This window comes from Dreissena polymorpha, unplaced genomic scaffold (genome assembly GCF_020536995.1).
Source record: "Dreissena polymorpha isolate Duluth1 unplaced genomic scaffold, UMN_Dpol_1.0 chrUn028, whole genome shotgun sequence".
Taxonomy (NCBI): domain Eukaryota; kingdom Metazoa; phylum Mollusca; class Bivalvia; order Myida; family Dreissenidae; genus Dreissena; species Dreissena polymorpha.
Window position 1 is genome coordinate 308,535 of NW_026273342.1, and position 16,251 is coordinate 324,785.

At 36.0% G+C, this 16,251-nt stretch overlaps 1 protein-coding gene across 5 annotated transcripts in view; it reads right to left on the reverse strand.

The window, feature by feature from the left end:
• Positions 1-16,199, reverse strand: part of LOC127863698 (TNF receptor-associated factor 4-like) — a 70,728-nt gene extending 54,529 nt beyond the window's left edge. The window contains exon 1 of one of the 5 annotated variants that reach the window (XM_052403306.1): positions 15,940-16,199. In XM_052403306.1, coding sequence (XP_052259266.1) covers positions 15,940-16,082 — 143 coding nt within the window. In that variant the 5' untranslated portion in view covers positions 16,083-16,199. Of the gene's footprint in view, positions 1-3,921; positions 4,018-13,484; positions 13,503-15,939 lie in introns of those variants that run through there. The other 4 variants (XM_052403318.1, XM_052403317.1, XM_052403310.1 and 1 more) reach the window with 4 other exon arrangements.
• Positions 16,200-16,251: the final 52 nt, after the last annotated feature.

The following is a 16,251-nucleotide window of genomic DNA, read 5'->3' on the forward strand; positions in this document are numbered from 1 at the left end:
TTCAGCGTTAAGAGTGATATTTAAATCACCCCCAAGAACTGATAATACTGCCTTTTCTCCAAGTTCTATTTTTTCCTCCTTTGTTTGGCTGACGACGAAACGTGATGCAATTTCCTGAAAGGTTTTATTATTTCGAAAATTTTTGACTGCTGATATCTTCCCTACGCCGAATATCTGTGAGGTAGTGTTGCAACCTGTTAACGTGTGTTAAAAGGGTAGCAAACTGCATATTTGCATTGTCAATATAGTTTGGGTTTTATGCATGTCCTGCACTTTTGGGGATTTCATTGAAGTACTGTGTTTTTCTGATCTGAAATAAACATGTTTTGATATATCACTGACATGATAACACAACAGCACAAAAAGGTCTGTATCCTCACCGATCACAAAAACGTCCCCTATTATATCAGCGGTTTCAACGATAAGCCTGTCAGCATCCGCTGGTGCATATCTGACATTAACGTTTTTTTCTAACAAATACTTGCCAAGTAATGTAATGAAAGCTTGCTTATTAGCCATATTTTTTAGAAAGGATTCCTTCTTCGATCTAAATGGAGTATTGAATGTGAAGTTCACATTGGTGTCAATCGTGCCTCTACTTCGACGATGGTGTGTTATATCCTTAGTTGATGGTCCGTTAGAATACCCATCGAAAACCACAGTAGTGAATTGATGTGGATATCTCTGTGAAATATGGTTGAAGTATTTTTTGCAAATCGACGTGAACATACTATTTTTAGACCAAGGAATCTTCAGCAGAAGAGAGCCGCCGTCTAAAACATACGACACGTTGGGATCATCTGTTGTTCCTGATGGTTCTGTTGTTTTGGAACAATCGCCCAATTTCCAAATGGCATCAGCCAGCATGGACTTCTGAGGGACACGAGATAATCCATCATTGTCAAACAATGACGAAGGGATACTGCATAGCTCGTGTTTGAATATTGATGACAGATCTTCCACATATCTATCAGCCACTGCAGTTATTCTTTGAAAAAGAAGCTGAGGATCTATTTGTATTGTGCCATCGCTGACCTTCAGAGACATTTTATCACGCATCGTTATTGCTTGTTTGATCTTTTGAAGGAATAAGTCAGCACTGTTTTTCCTGTCACATTGCTAACGATGTCTTGCCCTATCCTATTTGCAGTTTCAACATTCACTCTTCCGTCAGCCGTAACACAAGTTTCAATGTTTCTTAAGTTTGAGTCAGATTCATCAAACGGTGAATGATCATTCAGAAAGCGTACTATTTCTTTAGAATTCCTTTCATCTCTGGTGGACCTTGACTTTCCCTCTTCTTTATGTTGATCACTAGTCTCATAGTCAGTCTTCGAGAATTGCTGCATTGCATGGTTCATTTCGGCGTTTGCTGGCATTGACATAACCCACAACGCTCTTTGTTCTTCTGTCATACCCCGTCCTCTTGTTAAGCCTCCTGAGGTTTTCAATGATCTCATTAACACTTGTTCTATTGTTAGATCTGTTGACAAACCAGCCCAATATCTGTCACTACGTCTAATGCAATGAAATCCATTGAGAAATCGCTGATAAACATCAGGATTCACCTCTTCCAGTTTAATTATTTTCTGTAGGTAAATATGTGCCGATTTTAAATACAAATTATGGCCCGAGGCTGCAAAATATGGCAACATTTCCTTCAGTGTTTTGAGACGAAATATCCAATCCCGTGTCCTTTCGGCTCTTATGAATTGTTGAATGATCAAAACCATATCCATGTATTGGAACCACAATGCTGATGTCTTGTTGTGCTTCAATTTCATCCTGACAGCCATCAAGTTCTCCTGAATCTCTTTGAAACTATCACTTTTGGACACATCGTCTTTAGATATTTGATGATTTTGAAGTTTGACATACAGATCATCCAGATGGTCTAGTATTTTGGCTTTGTGAGACACGCCTGGTAACTCCGAAAGGATAAGATTTGTATCCGAATGCATTGGTTGTTCCTCATCACATCTGTTTGTTTCATGAATCTTCAGTTGATTTGGGAAAATTGTAATTTCATCAGATGATTTTCTCTCTAAAGGTAAGTCTACTCCAAATGATTTTGAAATTAGTAGCGCATGAAGTGCATTGTCGACAAGAAAGTGTCCCCTGGTTGCTCTACTAACAGCCTTTCCCATCATCATGTGGGTGAAAGCATTTCCAGCATAAACAGTTGATAATGCTTCTTGTAGCCCTGAGCCGGACATTAAATGACCGATACAGACGAGAAAACTAATCTGGGTCAGTGTTCTTTTATGGCAATTTCGGGGCCCCATTCCACTAAAAAAAGAGTATATATTTTTCCCCCATTTTGTAGAAAAAATCCCCTCCAAAAGTAAAAAAAAAAAAAACATCAAACATTTTCCTGTATAAAGGAATTGGGAATCTCCATCTGAAATGTAAAATATGTATTTGTGTAATAACAGATTCATCTAAAAGCAGTTTGTACACATATCCACATATTTGCATGTGTTTCAATTATCATGAAATTCTTTCAGTTGCAGCAATATTGTTTGCTCAATAATGAAGAAATTTGTCTCATATGACATTAATCTTAAGTGCCCCTATATTGACATAATGTTTTCAAAAGTTGTATGGTACTTGGCGAATACAATTTTCTGCAGGGTAAAAATAAATTAAATCACCAAAACTGTTTTTTTTTTTAAACTCACTTGTATTTCCTTTGATTTAGAAATCCACGACTTGAAGAGCAATGAAAACACACACGGACCAGGAATGCCATCTACCTGTAAAGGATAAATTAACACGGAATGAATAAATAATGCTAAAAAATAAAAACATCTTTATACCAAATAATCGTTATTTTATGTACATTATGGTACTTCGACGCTTCCATACTTTTTTGCTTCCAAAAAAATCCGTGTGACGTCATTGATTTAAGCGAACATATTTTCTTTAATAAAACAGTTTACCTCGCATTTTTTTTTAAATACTACAAATGTTTCCTTTTATACTATATGCAAGCAAGATTCATTTTAAATATGGTTTTATATGTATATTTGCTCTTTGTCATAAAATCAATATCGGCGAAAAAGGTCAATGTCTTTGAACGTATATTTGCAATTTTATAGCAAATAATGTTGATAAAGCATGAATTATAGTGTTTAATCAATGGAAAATGTGCAAATATTACTCACTTGTCCATTTTTCTGACATCTTTCTGAGATATTATCGAAATAACATATCGCAGTATTTGCTCACATCTTTAGTTTACATTTGTGGCGCGTGCAAACTATAACGGAGGTTGAAGAGTTGTCTCTACGGTGTAAAATAAGTGCCATGAATTGTTGGGTATTTTTTACCTGATATTCACCAAATATAATCGCTAATATCTCATTTAGCCCTCCATCTCAAGTTGCAACTTTTTCATAGTTCATAAGTAACATAGGTAAGCTATGTTAGAGGCCAATATTAATTCTTTTGCAACTAGTTCGAGGTATAGTTGTAGATTGACTAGCCTAATTATAATTTGCAAAGCAATGCATTTTCTACTAAGAGAAAATTGTATTATTTGCTCTAGTTAATAACAACAAATTTCATTCATTTTAATTTAACACATTTTATTAAAGAAAAACATTCTTATACAGAGATGAACATTTAAACGTTTTCAAAATATTGATTAATTTGCTCAATTAAGTGATCTATATATTGAGAGAGCCCAAACAATTAGAACAATCTTAAACGTAGACCATCTTAAGAGCAACAATCCATGTGGATTGTGGCTCATATGTTCATTTCACAAAATATTTTGATTGTAAAAGTTATTGAGTCCTTTTTTGGGTATGAACAATCAAATTTAATATTTCAATAGTGCAGGTTTTTATAAAAAAAACATGCTTTTTCATTATTATACACCAATTGAAACTGTATTAATCACCACAACTTACTTACAGTGATTTTAACTCTTCCCCAGTATAACTTCTTTTTGTTTGTCAGATTCTTCATCCATTTTGAATTTTTGTCTGATGACATCATCAGTGATGTCATGACATCATACACAATATGATGTCATTCTACAATTGTGGCTACCTTCTGGCTCACGAGTGCCATTCTATTGACAAAGAAAATGTTCTGGCTACTAAGAGCCACTAGTGGCTACTATAAGCCTTTTGTGTTTTCAAGATTAATATTAAAGTATTGGTTGTGGCTACCATCTGGCTCACAATTGCACTTTTTTTTATACAAGAATATGTTCTGGCAATCTTCTGGCTACTATGAGTCGCTAGCTGCTACAATGAGCCTCTAGTGGCTATAAGAGCCGCTAGCGGCTACTAATAGCCATAAGATCGCCACACGGTAGCCGCTAGCGGCTACTTTCTGGCTAGTAGTTGTGGCTACAAAAAAAGGTAGCCGCTTTGTAGCCGCAAGATTGCTGCTACATAGCGGCAACCTTTTCATTTCTGTAAGGGTCCTTTATTCTAACATAAGGTACAGATTGTGACGAAGAGCTGTGGAATGCAAAGTTAAAAAAAGAATGATAAATATCAAAGCATGCATTAATCATTCACGCAAACAGAATATGAATGTTGAAAGTCTTCATTTTTCCAAAAAGAAACAAACAAATTTTGTATTTTGTTTAATGCAATTGTTACACCGCAGGTTGGCTGAGTAAGGCAATAGAAAATAAATTCCTAGATTCTCATCCCTGCCCGCCCATCGAAAATTGTCCCGCCCGAACATTTTTTATTTTGAAAAAAAATCTGTAAAAAAAATTGAGCCGCAAAATACTGAGGACTGAATGAGTATGAAAATTGCGAAGTCTGAATCGGCAATTCAATGTCTCCGAGACGATTATTGATTTTTTTCGGTGCACGAGCGTCGTCTGGAATTTAAGTGATTGAGCGAAAACAACAACAAAATGTTTTTAATTTTGAGGTGTAGAAACAGCGTTACAACCATAAAAGATTGGTATGGGTTGTCAAAATGTGCAGAAACTTTAACTCTCGCGGACCTGTACGATGAGTTCATTTGTGGTTCGTATGATCAAGCCCCATTGAAAGTTGACCACCTGAAAATTGTCTGTGCCCTAGTCGGCCGAAATAAATTAAAATTGTCACAGGTGGCACCCAATGTTTTAGTTAGTCAAGCTGTCGGCTGTCTAGGAAATTTTATATACTTTAGTATTGGAGACAACCCTGAAACTTTCCATAAATCTCCATGCATACCATGTTTTAATCAATAATATCTAGTCGTACTGAAACAAGAGGGCCATGATGGCCCTGTATCGCTCAACTGCTGAAAAAAAACTGAAACAAATATTCTCTGCATGTGCAAATATTTAAATATAGGCCCTATTTAAGCACATGTACACTTTTGTGACCCCCTGGGCTTGGTCAAATTTAACCCCAGGGGCATAATTTCAGCAAACTCTGTAGAGGACTACTATATCTCACTACATGTACATACAAAATATGGTAGCCCTAGGTCCTAGAATTAAGGACAAGAACATTTTAAAAGTTTTCACAAAATAAGCAAGATATAAGCGTATATAATGTTCAATATTGTGACCCGCGGGTCAGCGTCAAATTTGACCCAAAGGGCATAATTTGAACAAACTTGGTAGAGGACTATAAGATGTTACTGCATACCAAATTTGGTAACCATAGTCTGAATGGTTTTCAACAAGAAGATTTTTAAAGTTTTCACAAAATAGGCGCTTAATGAGCGTTAATTCAATTTTGTGACCCCCCAGGGCAGGGTCAAAGTTTACCCCAGAGGCATTATTTGAACAAATTTGGTAGAGATTTATTAGATGTCACTACATACCAATTTGGTAGCCCTGGGCCCAATGGTTATGGACAAGAAGATTTTTAAAGTTTTCACAAAATAGGCCCCATATAAGCGTATGTTCAGTTTTGTGACCCCCCAGGCAGGGTCAAATTTGACCCCAGGGGCATAATTTGAACAAACTTGGTAGGGAACTGTTAGATGTCACTTCGAGCCAAATTTGGTAGCCCTATGCCTTATGGTTAAGGACAAAAGAATTTTTTAAGTTTTCACAAAATAGGCACTATATAAACATATAATCTATTTTGTGGCCCCGAGGGCAGGGTCAAATTTGACTCTTGGGGCATAATTTGAACAAACTAAGTGGAGGACTATACAATGTCACTACATACCAAATTGTGTAGCCCTAGGCCGAATGGTTATGGACAGAAAGATTTTTGAAGTTTTCACAAAATAAGCCTTATATAAGCATATGTTCCATTTTTTGATCCCCTGGGGCAGGGTCAAATTTGACCCCAGGGGCATAATTTAAACAAACTTGGTAGAGAACTATAAGATTTCACTACATACCAAATTTGGTAGCACAAGGCCCAATGTTTATGAACAAAAAGATTTTTAAAGTTTTCACAAAATAGGCCTTATATAAGTGTATGTTCAATTTTGTGACCCTCGGGGCAGGGTCAAATTTGACCCCAGGGGCATAATTTGAACAAACTTGGTAGAGAACTATAAGATGTCACTACATACCAAATTTGGTAGCCCTACACCCAATGGTTATGGAAAAGAAGTTTTTAAAGTTTTCACAAAATAAGGCTCGATTGGTCATTGTCGGCTCGGGTACTACTTACAAGTACCTCGGGTACTCTTGAGTATACTTACATGTACCCCAGGTACGGTAAATACACTAAAGCGTACCTGGGAATTTGAACGCTAAATCGGTCGTTGTCGGCTGTTCTTTTTAACTAATTATGTTCACATGTATGTCAAATTTTTTGTTAAATGGCATCTATGTTATCGAAACTCATACACAAAAAGCATGTTGAAGCAGTTTTTTAACAGAGAAGTTTGTTTAAGATAAACAATATCGTTTTACAGTAATCGGTAGCGCGTTTTATGACATCGGAGGAGGGTACATGTAAGTAGTACCCAAGCCGACAATGACCAATCGAGCCAAAATAAGCCCTTTATAAGCATATATTCAATTTTGTGACCCCCGGGGCAGTTTCAAATTTGACCCCAGGGGCATCATTTGAACAAACTAAGAAGAGAACTATAACATGTCACTGCATACCAAATTTGGTAGCCCTATGCCATACGGTTATGGACAAGAAGATTTTTGAAAGTTTTCCCACAATAGGCCTTATATAAGCATATGTTCAATTTTGTGACCCTCGGGACAAGGTCAAACTTGACCCCAGGGGCATAATTTGAACAAACTGGGTAGAGGACTATAAGATGTCACTACATACCAAATTTGGTAGCCCTACCCCCAATGTTTATGGACAAGAAGATTTTAAAAGTTTTCAAAAAATAAGACCTTTATAAGCATCTATTCAATTTTGTGACCGCCGGGGCAGTTTCAAATTTGACCCCAGGGGCATAATTGGAACAAACTAAGAAGAGAACTATTACATGTCACTACATACCAAATTTGGTAGCCCTATGCGATACAGTTATGGACAAGAATATTTTTAAAGTTTTCACAAAATAGCTTAGCCTTATATAAGCATATGTTCAATTTTGTGACCCTCGGGCAGGGTCAAATTGACCCCAGGGGCATAATTTGAAAAAACTTGGTAGAGGACTATAAGATGTCACTACATACCAAATTTGGAAGACCTAGGCCCAATGGTTATGGACAGAAAGATTTGAAAATTTTTCACAAAATAGACCCTATATAAGCATATGATCAATTCTGTGACCCAGGGGCAGGGTCAAATTTGACCCCAGGGGCATAATTTGAAGAAATTTGGTAGAGGACTGTAAGATGTCTCTACATACTAAATTGTTTAGCCTTAGGCCAAATGGTTATGGACAAGAAGATTTTGAAAGTTTTCACAAAATAGGCCTTATATAAGCATATGTTCAATTTTGTGACCCCCGGGGCAGGGTCAAATTTGACCCCAGGGGCATAATTTGAACAAATTTGGTAGAGGACTGTTAAATGTCTCTACATACCAAATTTGATAGCCCTAGGCCCAATGGTTATGGACGAGGGGTTTTTGAAAGTTTTCACAAAATAGGCCTTATATAAGCATATGTTCAATTTTGTGACCCCCGGTGCAGGGTCAAATTTGACCCCAGGGGCATAATTTGAAGAAATTTGGTAGAGGACTACTAGATGTCTCTACATACCAAATTTGATAGCCATAGGCCCAATGGTTATGGACGTGAAGATATTGAAAGTTTTCACAAAATAGGCCTTATATAAGCAGATGTTCAATTTTGTGACCCCCGGGACAGGGTCAAATTTGATGACAGGGGCATAACTTGAAGAAATTTGTAGTAGAGTATTAGTAGAGGACTATTAGATGTCTCTACATACCAAATTTGATAGCTCTAGGCCCAATGGTTATGGACGAGAAGATTTTGAAAGTTTTCACAAAATAGGCCATATATAAGCATATGTTCAATTTTTTGACCCCCGGGGCAGGGTCAAATTTGACCCCAGGGGCATAATTTGAAGAAATTTGGTAGAGGACTATTAGATGTCTCTACATACCAAATTTGATAGCCCTAGGCCCAATGGTTACGGACGAGATGATTTTGAAAGTTTTCACAAAATAGGCCTTATATAAGCAAATGTTCAATTTTGTGACCCCCAGGGCAGGATCAAATTTGACCCCAGGGGCATAATTTGGAGAAATTTGGTAGAGGACTATTAGATGTCTTTACATACCAAATTTGATAGCCCTAGGCCCAATGATTATGGACGAGGATATTTTGAAAGTTTTCACAAAATAGGCCTTATATAAGCAAATTTTCATTTTTGTGACCCTTGGGGCAGGGTCAAATTTGACCCCAGGGGCATAATTTGAACAAATTTGAAAGAGGTTCACCCCAGGAACATTCCTGTGAAATTTCATCAGAATTGGACCAGTAGTTTAGGAGAAGAAGATGTTTTAAGGAAAAGTTAACGCACGCACGGACGCACGCATGACGGACACAGGACCATGACATAAGCCCTGCTGGCCTCTGGCCCGTGGAGCTAAAAATAATGTAAAGAGTTCTGTTACCAATTTGTATTTTCTTTAATACTTGGTGTAGTCAATGTTTTATTGAATGTCAGAATATGTTAAACATTATATTAAAAGGTTAAAATAAAACACAATAGTCAAATTTTGATAATGTATTTCTTTTATTCTATATAATTTTACATACATACATACATACATACATACATACATACATACATACATACATATAGGCATTATGCATATAAACTAACAAATTCGTGAACATTTCATTACTTAATACATAGGTCCGACATATTTAATAAAAAGTAAAAAATAAAACCCACCCACCCGCCCCAATTTTCCCCAAAATTTAAATAAGAATCTAGTTATTTATTTTCTATGGCCTAAGTAAGTTACTGTTTTAACCCTTTGCATGCTGGGAAATTTGTTGTCTGCTAAAATGTTGTCTGCTTAATTTCTAAAATTAGCATTTTCTTCGATTTTTTTTCAAAGAATTCTATAAGAAGAGCTAACAGATCATCTGGATCCAAACTGTTTGCAAAGGCCTTCAAAATTCGGTTCCAGCACTGAAAGTGTTTTAAAGATCAAACAATATTGGCATATTTACCTGCCTGGCAAATATGGATTCTATATGATACATGGTGTCACTTCTGGTATGACTTCTGGTATGCCGTTTATGAAAAATTTATGAGGAATGCTATTCCAACTGGGAATACAATGTGCTGGAATTTATTGATTTACCTTATAAAAGAAGTAATTTACCATCTAAACAGAGCACTAAATATGATTATCAGTCAAATAATAAAATCATCTGATAGCAGGTGGCAGCAACAAAACCTCATCTTCATCTTTTCTTCTTTCCAAGATGATACGTTGTCGTATTAGGAACAACATATTAACCCATGAGACAGAATTATCACGTTTATGAAAATAGCATTGTTCACCTGATATATGGTATATATAGTTACAATATACCACAGGTTTGATTTTCAATGTTCTTTTGAATTGAAAACCATACCTATAATATAACATTAACCTTGTATAGGCAGATAAATGCCAAGATTAATGCAGTTTTAATTGGAATCAAAAATGCAAATGAGCATATAAAATTTGCTCAGCAATGGACAATTTTTATCCTTTACCCTAACATATTTACCACACATTAGACCTATTAATATTAAGACTACGTTCACTACAAATGCATATGTTGGACAAATCCAATTTTTAATGGTTGAATCCCATTTATAGTTTTTGAAATAAACTTCATACCGTCTTTATCCTAATAAACGCACCCGGGTGCGATGCAAATCACAAAGAGGGCGCGTTTCACCCTCCTTTAGGTATAATATGAGCCAACACCTAAAATGTGTTCATAGGTATTTGTGAAAAGTTCCAAGTTCATTGAGCAATCATAAACATATCGCAAATAGTTTTATAAGAATACTACACCCTATTATCATGCGATATCATGAAAGCGTCGTTGTCGATATGACCATATTGAGAACTGTAACAGTACGTGTGGCCGAGGTATTAATAAGTGAAGGTTTATGGTTACGGTAGCTGCAGCCCAGCGTACCGCATATTGAACAACATGGGTAGATCTGTATTTTAAAAGCACAGTGTAAAAAAAAACATAACATGAATTTGACATTTGAAACTGAAAACACAGATACAATAATAAAATCGCCTGCATATTGGAGTTTAATCCTAACATCGATCTGTTCCAAATATATATGTTATTATAATTATTATTATTAAAGTTTTATTTCTATAAGGTTCTTGCCAATTACCTTGTTGATAAAAAAAAGATAATATTATTGTGTACCCACATGTTTGAATTAGATCAATGCTCATTTACAATATTAAGACAAGGTTTTGTGGTCGCATAAGGTATCTACTGACCAGACTGGCAATTGCCCACTAAAAAGGACTTCGCAGAAAAAGTTTTGATTTACAATTGTTTTTGTTTTTATAAATGGAACAAGTAAGAACAATACTTTTCGAGAAATTGAATTGAAGGGAATTTAAGTCATACTGTTATTTATAGCAAACTGGCAAATTTTTCTGTAGCCTATTCAGTCTTTCATGAACAATTTCAATACTGACTGACGGAGTACAGCAAATGTTTGTGGCTGGATAATTAAACAATATCCCTCTGCTCATGACACTATAATATTTCAGATTTCACATTTTGAAATAATACTGTTCTATCAACATTATCAATAGTCCAATATGTTTTCCCCGGACAATATAGTGGTCTAGTACTCAGTTAAAATGCAAAGTTTGCCATCCACGTGAAAAGATGGTTTTAATATTAATATAGTGTTATTTAAACAGATTTCAAAACACAAAAATATTGAAAATGATGAAAACAAACCTTTTTGTTGTTTTTTGTTGAGCTTAAGCGAATATAGATCATATGAGCCTTGTTCTGAGAAAACTGGGCATAATGCATGTGCGTAAAGTGTCATCCCAGACTAGCCTTTGCAGTCCGTACAGGCTTATCAGGGACGACATTTTCCGCTTTTATGACATTTTTTGTTTAAAAGAAGTCTCTTCTTAGCAAAAATCCTATTGCGGCGGAAAGTGTAGTCCATGTGGAACAACACTTTACGCACATGCATTAAGCCCAATTTTCTCAGAACGCGACTCAAATATTTGCGATTGTCACGCTTTTCTCTCAATGAACAGTGTATTACTTATCATTATGAAACAAGAATGAAATGGAATTTATATACATATAAAAATAAAACATTTCTTTTTCAAATTAGTTTTTGCTTTACATAGATCAAAAAATCTTTCTATTGATCACTTAGTAAATTGGTATTGTGGTTTTCAGTTTTTGCCAGTTAATCTGATTAGGAATCAGCTGTTATTAACGTAGCTTCTTACTAGCCTCAGCTGCTGTGCTACGCGCATGTATTTTTGTATTTCAGAGTTCATTTACTCTGTCTTTGCAAACACCTCTATAGGCTGACCTGCCCCAGTGAACGTAAAGAAGGGCTGTGTTGAGCCATTATAATTAAGCTCACAGTGCACTATTTTCATTATACAAACTTATGCAAAACAGTAATGTAAAGTATTTTACTGTGATTTTTTTCTCAAGGCAGATGTGGGTTGAGTGTAAGACTATTGTAACTAGAAGAAAGTACTAAACAGATACAACAGCTTGCTTCAATTCTCAATTTTTTAGTTAATGGCTAACAGTCATACTTTTGCAGACAAATTTTCAGAACCCCACTATTCACCTAAAGCAAGGAACAACTAAGAAACTGCAAACAGTTGACAATATTCCAAATGTCTGCAGTCCATTTTGAGGCAAAACATACCATAATTCCATGAAACATCACTGGATTATAACTTGACTATGTGCTGGTGCAGATGACATAAGTTTTTTTAAGAAAAACTATTCCAGTTTTTAAAAAGTCTACATACTGTAAATGTATAGAAATGCGTCGGTATAAAATTTTCGTGGTTTAGTAAAAAACAACTAAATCGTTGACACGTAAATTTGTGGATTTCAAATAAAAAACAACTAATTCGTTGATACGTAATTTCGTGGATTTCAAATTTTCAGGACAGACTGACTGTCAAATAATTAAACTTTTATTAAAACAACCAGAGTAATAACAAAGCATAATCCGCTAATCTGCGTTGACAGCAAGACTTGAGGTTAATGTGCACTGAAGCATGAAAGTGTTGCCGATTAGAGCAATAAAGCAGCGCACTTGTGGGTCCCGCTCGCTAATTGCCATCAATGTTATTTTGACAATATTTGCAATTCTCAGGGCAATAGGTCCCCTAGTAGTAACAATTGAGTAATAAGGTCCTTAAAATACACATGTGAAAACCGTTATGTCTCTTTTAACTTAAATTGGCACTAATTGATATATGAGATAAATCTGCAAACTGTTAATATGATGTCACGCAAAAGAGAACAATCGTTGATGTACAGTTTAAATACCGTGCTTGATTTTAAAAGTACTGTAAATAACATTCGGAAATGACAGATTTCGGATTTAAAATGTGTAAATAATCGTTGGTACTTGAATTTGTGGTTCAGTGGATCAGTGAAATCCACAAAATTTAACTGTTTTACAGTATTTCAGTTTTAGTAGACATTCTTGAAAATATAAACACAATAATTTCATGCTTAAACAATTTTTATGACAAGAAATATGCTAGATTCTACAGTCAGTCAGCCATAATTTACATGATTAGAGGACATATATGCAGTTATATACCTGAAAAGTTTCTAACCTGTAAATATTGCAAAGACACTTCTAGGTCATTAACCCATTTATGCCTTGCGTCTAGAAATAAGGCCTTGGCAAACAGCGTAGACCCAGATGAGAGGGTCTGCGCTGTTTGCTTAAAGGAATTTCTGTAAGTTATATTCTAAATATTAGAAATAAATATACTAGACATCCCTAATTTTGGAAATAAATTGATCCAATTTAGAAGGATGGGAGAGTCCACTAGGCATAAATGGGTTAATTAAACGACCCAATTGTACTTTGCTTGATTTACCTATCAAGGAACTGCTGTTACAATCTGCTCAATATAATCACTACCAGCAATCAGAGGTCCTGATTAAAGATACAATTTATGTTCAGCTTTCATTTGCAATCAATAGTAATGGATCACTGCACTTGAAATGAAATGAACATAATGACCTGAGGTATATGTTTCAGTACACCATGAGGCAATTATATGAGCCTTCAGTACACCATGAGGCAATGATATGAGCCTTCAGTACACCATGAGGCAATGATATGAGTACACTATGAGGCAATGATATGAGCCTTCAGTACACCATGAGGCAATGATATGAGCCTTCAGTACACCATGAGGCAATGATATGAGCCTTCAGTACACCATGAGGCAATGATATGAGCCTTCAGTACACCATGAGGCAATGATATGAGCCTTCAGTACACAATGAGACCTTGATATGAGAACACCATGAGGCAATGATATGAGTACACCATGAGGCAATGATATGAGCCTTCAGTACACCATGAGGCAATGATATGAGCCTTCAGTACACCATGAGGCAATGATATGAGCCTTCAGTACACCATGAGGCAATGATATGAGCCTTCAGTACACCATGAGGCAATGATATGAGTACACCATGAGGCAATGATATGAGCCTTCTATACACCATGAGGTAATGATATGAGTAAACCATGAGGCAATGATATGAATACACTATGAGGCAATGATATAAGCCTTCAGTACACAATGAGGCAATGATATGAGCCTTCAGTACACCATGAGGCAATGATATGAGCCTTCAGTACACAATGAGGCAATGATATGAGCCTTCAGTACACAATGAGGTAATGATATGAGCCTTCAGTACACAATGAGGCAATGATATGAGCCTTCAGTACACCATGAGGTAATGATATGAGCGTTCAGTACACCATGAGGCAATGATATGAGCCTTCAGTACACCATGAGGCAATTATATAAGTACACCATGAGGCAATGATATGAGCCTTCAGTACACCATGAGGCAATGATATGAGCCTTATTCTGTGAAAACTGGGCTTAATGCATGTGCGTAAAGTGTCATCCCAGATTAGCCTGTGCAATCGGCACAGGCTAATCAGGGACGAAATTTTCCGCTTGTATGGTAATTTTAGTTTCAAGGAAGCCCCTCCTTACCGAAAATCAAGTTTAGGCGAAAAATGTCGTCCCAGATTAGCCTGTGCGGACTGCACACGCTAATCTGGGACGACACTTTACGCACATGCATTATGCCCAGTTTTCTCAGAACGCGACTCATATGATGAGGGATAGCAGTATGAAGACTTCTATGAAGACGATGCTAATTTTAATGTTACTTTGTGGCAATGGCAGCTAATTCGACTCTTTTGTATTGATTTTACAAATGAGATTTGATTATAACATGATGCATATGTTAAGGTAAAGGGCAGTATATGAAGTGAATGTACAATCTAACAATGAGATTTGGAATTTCACTGGAAGGGGTCAAGGGTGTGTGATGCAATCTAAAGTTGAGACAGAAAACCATCTAAAAAATCAAACATCATTGACATAATCAAGAGAACGCTTTTAATGAATCAGGCTAAAAGCATACTTTGTTCAAATATTCAGTTTTGTCACCATGGTAATAGTGATTTAATATCACAATTTCCTGCTTATGAGTCGTAAATCTCGATGATTTATCAGAGAAACACTAAAAATCATGGATGAAGTGCTAGGTTGGGAACAAAATTAATCCCTTAAGTGACACTGATCTGTTACAAACACAAAACCTGCAAAATTCATGAACCCCGGTATAGCGGAACTTATAAATAATGGGAATACGTGATAAGAGCAATTGATCAATGATCAGTTCTGCTATTAGTCCTGTTGAGTAATTTACTTTGAAAGTTAAGTTTTTTAGCTTGTGTGATATGCTTTGACTAAGCAAGCATATTATGGTTTACAAACATAAATCACGACCAGTACCTGTGGTTAATGTAACACTTAATTCTTCTATCACAGTATAATATATGGTTACTTGCTTGACATGCTAAATTACATCAGATACTACATACAGATAACGATTAACATAGCTTGTAAGAGTAACATAACAGTTACAATAACTGAGTTATCACATGCAAAAGTAATATACATATGGCTGTTGTTGTTTTTTACAAAATGTTTGGTGAATGAACAGGCTGAAGTTTTATACTAAATTTAACCTATTTATGCCTAGCGTCTAGACAAAGGCCTTGGCAAACAGCGTAGACCCAGATGAGACGCCGCATGATGTGGTGTCTCATTAGGGTCTGCGCTGTTTGCTTAAATAAATTTTTGTAAGAATCTGTTATCGTTCAGAGCCACTCCCGCATCAAACAACTGTATGCATGCTCATATGCTCATGCAAATATTATATCATGCATTATGATTCAAAGTTCAACTTCCTGTTTGAAATTATTGTAATATGAATCGTGTTATATCTTACCTGAGAAATTGCTGTAAACAAATATCACAAAAACGGTGTCCGCACGAAGTTATCTGCACTGGATCCTTCATAGGAAGTTTACAAATCATACATATGCATCGTCTGTGTAATTTTTCTAGAAAGCAAAACTTATATCCACTCATTTTGCCATCCTCAGATTTTGTCGCTAGTTTATGTATTTACCTTAAGCGAAACTATCGCTCGTTGACAGTGAGTGGGAAAATGACGTGTAGTGCCGACCAATCAAATGTTGCTGAAGTGCGCGCTTTGCAGTTCTCGTGCAAAATATGGAAGCGACATCCACGATAATAA